The sequence below is a fragment of the Anguilla anguilla genome, chromosome 12 (genome assembly GCF_013347855.1).
Source record: "Anguilla anguilla isolate fAngAng1 chromosome 12, fAngAng1.pri, whole genome shotgun sequence".
In the NCBI taxonomy this organism is placed as follows: Eukaryota; Metazoa; Chordata; class Actinopteri; order Anguilliformes; family Anguillidae; genus Anguilla; species Anguilla anguilla.
In genome coordinates, this window is record NC_049212.1 from 32,125,050 (window position 1) to 32,131,848 (window position 6,799).

The following is a 6,799-nucleotide window of genomic DNA, read 5'->3' on the forward strand; positions in this document are numbered from 1 at the left end:
GCGGTCCCGGCCGACGCCCCGCCCCGGCACCCACGTACCCCAGTACCTGCTGGACCTGTACCGCTTCCACTCCCAGCAGTACCACCTGGTCCAGGACCCGCTGTTCACCTTCCCTGAGCGACATGTGCAGGGCGCCAACACCGTGCGAAGCTTTCACCACCTGGGTATGCACCTGAGTTCCAACCCAATTACAGCATGCCATGGCACCACAGGCCAGGTAGTCACTGCAATCCCAGCAGAAGTAGCACTTGTTGTCCTGAGGAAATTAGCAGTCCTACGCTGATACAATATCAGTCATGGATTACATTTATCAGTTGGAGTCTGACCCTGTGGTGTATTCTGGGTAATTTGCTTTACATCTACATGCATCAAAATGGCTGCCTTAGAAACACTGGATTCGGATACATTGAGAGAAGTAAATATCTTGTGAATCGAATGCGCAATCAGCTGTCTGCCATACTCTGTTTGATGTAGTTTTGTATGACTCAGCGTTTTCACAACAAAACATTACACAGTGCTGGATTCAGCCGTTACGTCTTGAAAGAAGGCTGCTCTCATAATCAAAAATTTTTCTGTTTTTATGTGATACTAGGAATTCATGAGAGCCAGTGTATTTCTGTAGGACACGGAAAACCCAGAGAAAGTTTTTTGTTGAAAGTACCACATATTTGTAAATCAGCCCTGTAAAGGGAGAATATGTGCTGTACATTGTGAACTGTATGGCCAACTAATCACTTTCCCGGGCACTCACCTCCAGATTCTTAATATACTGTCAAAACTGCTGGAACTTTTTTTAAGCCAAGTACCACTGGCTTTAAACAAGGATCACAAGGTCCTTGAGAGAACAGCCTCAGAAAAAGTTGTGGAAATTAATTTTTAATAAAATGTATTGCAGATAACTAGCAGATTAATTGATAATAGTACTACTTTTGGTCCATCGTGGGCCCATTTAGGGCCCGATACTGATAATTAGTTATTCATTTTAAAGCTAGAAACCCTACAATTCTGATAATTGTGAAGTGAATATGCCAGTGTACCTACAAAATAATATAAATGAACAATAAATTAATAAAATTTAAGTACAATGTCAGAGCAATGGTACTATTTCCAACCTGAGTTAAAAAGTCTTTATTTAATAATGCCACCAATGTCATTCTTAACCACCTATGTACTCTTGCTGTGCTCCCTTCTACTGGTATTAAATTAAAGTATTATTATAATAGCATAATAAGAATGTGTAATATGTTGATTCTGACATTTTGTGTCTTCGGCTTCTCTCCTCTCTCAGATGCAGAAGGTCCCTCCCCCCTCCCCCACAGCGAGTCGGGGACAGTCGACCGTGTCCACATCTTCTTCAACGTGTCCTCCATCCCCAAGGATGAGCGTGTCACCTCCGCCGAGCTCCGCCTCCAGCGGCGAGGGGCGGGCCGGGAGGCCGGCGCGCACAGAGTCGACCTGTACGTCACCGGGGACCGTGGTGACGGCGCTCCCCTGCTGATGGAGTCCCGCGTCCTCGCAGAGGCGGACGAGGACGAGGCCTCTGAGTCCTGGGAGAGCTTCGGGCTGACCTCTGACCTGTTGGAGCGAGCCGCCGGCCAGGCGGACCACCTGGGCTTCCTGCTGGAAATCACCCCCCTCAACGCCACTCTCTTCCGCGGGGTCAGAGGTCAAGGTCAAGGGGAACGGCTGAGGGTGCGCCGCTCCACCGGGCAGAAGGAGCACAGCTGGGCGCGAGAGAGACCCCTGCTGGTGACGTACAGCCACGACGGGCGCGGGCAGCCGCTGGCCCCGCCCCCGGGCCGCCTGGAGAGGGCCTTCCCGGCTGAGCGGCTGAGGAAGAGGAGGAGGTTGAGCACGAGCCGGGAAATGGGCCGACGGGGGCGGGGCAGGGTCCAGAGCAGGGTGAGGCGGAACGGCGGCCTTGCGGCGAAGCTGAGGCGCCTCTCGCGGGCCCGCTGCCGCCGCCACCCGCTCTACGTGGACTTCAACGACGTGGGCTGGAACAAATGGATCGTGGCGCCCAGCGGCTACCATGCCTTTTTCTGCCTGGGGGAGTGCCGGTTCCCCCTGGCCGACCACATGAACTCGTCCAGCCACGCCATGGTGCAGACGCTGGTCAACTCGGTCAACGGCGCCGTGCCCAGGGCCTGCTGCGTGCCCACCGCCCTCAGCCCCATCGCCATGCTCTACCTGGACCAGCACGACCGCGTCGTCCTCAAGAACTACGAGGACATGGTGGTGGAAGGCTGCGGTTGCCGGTAGCAACTGCAGAGAGCGAGGTTTTGGTGGGGAGGGGGGTGGCACTCTCTCTCCATCTGTGATCGCGAGGAATGCCTTCCCACAATCGCCCGCTCCGGAGCATCCCCTCCCCCTCCCCCTCCCCCTCCCCTTCCCCTGCAGGTGTCCTGCATGACTCACCCTGATGTGGGAGTGGCTGTAGTCACGGGCTGTATCTTGTGTTGTGCTTTGTTTAGCGTCCTGTACAAACGGTAACCCTGTCTCGCTCTGTGTGTGTGTGTGTGAGTGTGTGTCCCTGTGTGTCCGTGCAGCCTCGTCGTTACCCTGCGATTTCCTGTGAGTCATCCTCCCAAACCTCATCGCACAGCCGCTCGCGGTCGACTCGGTTTAAGAGACGTGAGTGGACGCAAAACACTCCTCTTTCAGGGACGGCCCAAACTGATGGGTATCGCTGCGGGATGTGCCCATCTCACACCACCACCTCAAGCAGCTTCTGGCTCGTCTGACATTTTTTTTTGTCATTGTGGTTCCCATTTCAGTGGGCGGTGGTAGAACTCTCAACAGATCACATGACCGGATGAACTGAGCATGAACCTGATCTGATGACGAGGACTGCCTGTGTCGTCTGCATCGGAGCTATCTGCTACAGCATATTTATAACAGTGTTAATAATAATAATGAACGAAAATGATATGGATTGAATTGTGTTACTATTTAAAGAGACATTTTATTTCATATTTCTTTTTCTGGCGCAGAGAAAACTCATAACAGCTTATGGCAACAGAGACGTCCTTATTGAAGTCGTTGAGTAAATGTTTTTTAAATAGCTGTCATTTAAACACACAACCCATTTAAATATTTAATGAGTAAATATGAACAGAAAATGAAATATTGAGGATCCTTTAATATTAACGTTGACCCAACTCCATGACCAAAAGTGGCAGAAACACACTGCTTGGTGGCTTGCTTGTTTTTTTTGTTTTTTTTGTCTGTTGTTGAATGTTAAAATAGTCTTTGTTGGTGCGTCAGTGTCAAAAAATGGTCAAGATTGGAGTTCAGCTGATAATTTGATTCGTTAGGTTTTTGATCAGGGTTTTATAAGACTTTACAAACATGGCTTGACCTGTCTTGAAGTAATAGGTGTGTGTGCACATGATGTCTCATCAGCACCGGCAGAATCGCATCAAATGTGGCCGTTTCCATGTCATTTGTGGCTTTTCTGATACATGTTATTCTTGTGGGCTCTATAACAATTTCAGGCTGACATCTCTGATTGTTTCCCAACTGCCTGCTTTCTTCAGATAATCGCAAAAGCAAAGATCTCAATGTACTCAATGCCTGTGTCACATGGATGTACAAGATACCCCCTTAACGGAATATATCTTCACCTGTCACCAAATAGCTGTTATTCCAAATGGCTGCATTTATCCAATTATACTGTAAACAGCTGTACAAAGTGTGACATCGCTTGAAGACAAGCTGGTATACGTAATAAAACCCAAGCAGAGAATGAACACTGCCAAATCCACCTAATCATTTCTCAAATGTTCACTTATTTGTTTGCTTCTTTTTGTTGTCTTGGGGACAGATCCTTGGGCAGGGATGTACCTTTTTTCTTCTTTTTTTATTTATTTTTAATTTTTTTTACAAATACACTGGCTAGGCCGGGGGAAGGGGTAACCCCGGTCCTAGAGGGCCGAAGTGTACGGAGGTTCCTGTTTTCAGAAAACCAGAAACAGATACGGCCCTTGTTGGCCACCTCTGGACTAGACGTGCCTGTAGACTTCCAGCAATGCTCTTTGGCCTGTATTTTATGCTTTAGATAAGACACCTAATTTTAGTTTTTCTGAGAATGGTAAAACTGACATACAGGAAATGCAAGACGATACAAAGATACAGGACTCAAAATAGTGTTGATGTCTCAAAACTGTTCCTCCAAATAGAACCGTACAAAGCATAATTTTAAGCTCCCGTAATACTGACAGGAGAAATGGGAACTGGGGTTCTTTGCACATCGTATCATGTCAGCACCACTTAAAAATCTTACTTCACACTTTATCTCCAGAACTCACTCCTGGAATACAAGTTAAAGCAGAAACGGTGGGGGTGTACAGTTCTACTGCAGCCCCTTATGATTTCATTAAAGCCTTTACAAGTCACACCTGGATATTTCACTTCTTTTTTTCTGTCCACCCCCTAAAACCGTCTGTGGAACTAATTAAGCGTACAGTAGTCTGTCAGTAATTCATCCACAGCTCATTTTCACATTCTTCAATGAACGTGAGCGCACAAGGACCTACTTGGACATCCCATATTGGGAATGAAATGTCACTTTCGTGTCCCGTGGAACTCCCCCCCCCCTTTCTACTGTGTGATACTTCAACAGCCCACTGCCCTCCCCCCCCCCCCCCCCAACACCCCCCCCCCCCCAAAAGCAGGTCAAGGTCTCCAGACACGACTCACAATCAGCATCTCTCTGGTTATATGTGTAAGTGTGTGTGTGTGTGTGTGTGTGAAAGCATGCGTGTGCAAGCGCATGTGTGCAAGTGCATGTGTGTGCATGCATGTGTGTGTACATACGTGAGTGCAAGTGCATGTATGTGCAAGCACATTTGTGTGTGTGAAAGCCCATGTGTGTGCAAGCAGATGTGTGGGTAAGCCCATGTGCATGTGTGCAAACGTGTGTGTGTGTGCAAGAGCATGTGTGTGCATTCTGTACCTGCACCACATTAATCCTTCTGTAGATCTGCCCTGGCTGGGGAATTAACTTTGGCCCCCACACACACACAGATGTTGGTTTATGAGAGTCTGTACAGTATCAGGTGGATGGAGTGAGAATGGGACAGTATGTGGCTGGGGGAGATGGCGAGGGTGGGGAAGGGGGGGGGGGGGGGGGGGGGGGGGGGATACTGCAGGTCTATTTTGTCAGGATCGCCTGCCAGACTGTGCACTGGATGTAAGGGGCACAGATCCCGGCCTGGAGAACAGCTTTTATCCCATAAATAATCAGAAAGAGGCTCTGGCAGAGACCTGAGTTCCAAACCAAACCCAGGTGCTGCTTTCACTTCCGATCCCTCCATAGGCAAAGGATCAAGATCCCATTGGAAATGGATACACTCAGTGTGGAAGGCCAAAAATATGATGTAATAAAATATATATAATAATAGCAAGACAAGTCACTGGCATGAGTGGAAAAAATGCTGGCTGATGATTTGTGGGGATTTAAACCAGGCCAGTGCGTTCCACTTGGAGAGTTTGAACCTGTCATTCAGTTTGTTTCCCCTGTGCTTAGCACACTGCTCACCTCACTGTAACAGCTGCCGAGTCAAGGGTCCCAGATGAGGGCCAACAGATGGGCCAACTCCCCTCAGCCCCAACCGCGCGGGCAGAAATCCTGCTTCCTGGTGAATCATCTCACTTCCTTCAACTCATCAACGCCCAGAACCTCTCCCCCTCCTTTTCAAAAACCTCTGGAGAATGTCTTTTCCATTCTTTTCCAACTCCACACTGAGCACAAACACATAACAAGTCCCCTTTTATTCCTCAATCTGAATAAATCACTCCCTTACTCGCACTGTGCATGGCCTTCCACAGGTACCTAATTTGATATATTGTTAGTTATGTATGAAATACTTCTATCAAAAAGGTCCTGGTGTTTCATGTGATAGCAATACACCTGGTTGAGTCCCAATATTGTTCTACATACACAGTAAATGGGTAAAATCTACTCTTTTTCTTATCTCCAATAGAGCACATTTTGCCTTTCTGGAATTATATGAACTGTTGGAGTGGGTATAACACAGATTTTTTTATATATGTATATGACAACAAGTATTAATTGTTTTGACAAGTTCAGGAGAAAAAATATAAAGTTTTATTTGGCTTGTATCAAGCTTCTTTTAAAAGTTAGCTAACATTAGTTGACCTCCGCATTCTTTACCAGCTAACATAGTTGTTTGCTGTCTATCTAGGTTGATAACCAGCAAGCAAATACAGTACTTCAGGGTTGCCAACTCTGGCACTTTTGGTGTGAAACATTTACTTACAGGTGTGTCTCTTGCTCTCACACTACCCAAACGCATCTCACACCAAATACTGAGACTACGTTTTGTATTTTGTGCAAAGAAAAAAGCTTATTAAACCAATCATTGAGCAGTCAACAGACCAATCATTTTTCAGCATTGAGAACTGAGATCAGTTCATGAACATTACAGAGAGGCTATTTGCTGTTGATTGGCTACATATTGCAATTTCTCTGTCTGTAGTCACAATGCCCCCCCACCCAATGTTCCTATCCGCGCCGTCTCATGAGTATTTTTGGCCAAGGACAGAAAAACTACAGCACAAAATGGTAGACCTACAGATAACAACCAAAATAGACATGGAAGAAGAAAAGATTTCCTTCAATACAACATCTGCAAGAGCTTTATCCTATCTATGAGTCCTGCCCTATCCAGTTAATCCCCATCCATGTAGTGGCTATCACATAAAAAGCAAAGCGATATTGCACATCATATTACAGATTTCGAGGCCGCTATGCTTTCTGTCTCACTACATAAGC

The 6,799-nt window shown here is 47.1% G+C and overlaps 1 protein-coding gene across 2 annotated transcripts in view; it reads left to right on the top strand.

The window, feature by feature from the left end:
- The window catches only part of bmp16 (bone morphogenetic protein 16), a 9,081-nt gene extending 5,310 nt beyond the window's left edge, over positions 1-3,771 (top strand). The window contains exons 2-4 of one of the 2 annotated variants that reach the window (XR_004761642.1): positions 1-164; positions 1,289-2,634; positions 2,778-3,771. The exon at positions 1-164 is cut by the window's left edge and continues 150 nt beyond it. Coding sequence is in view for 1 of the 2 variants with exons in the window: in XM_035383807.1 (XP_035239698.1) it covers positions 1-164; positions 1,289-2,262 (1,138 nt within the window). In the remaining variant the exon portion in view is untranslated. Of the gene's footprint in view, positions 165-1,288 lie in introns of both variants that reach the window. The other variant, XM_035383807.1, reaches the window with a different exon arrangement.
- The last annotated feature ends 3,028 nt before the right edge of the window (positions 3,772-6,799 follow it).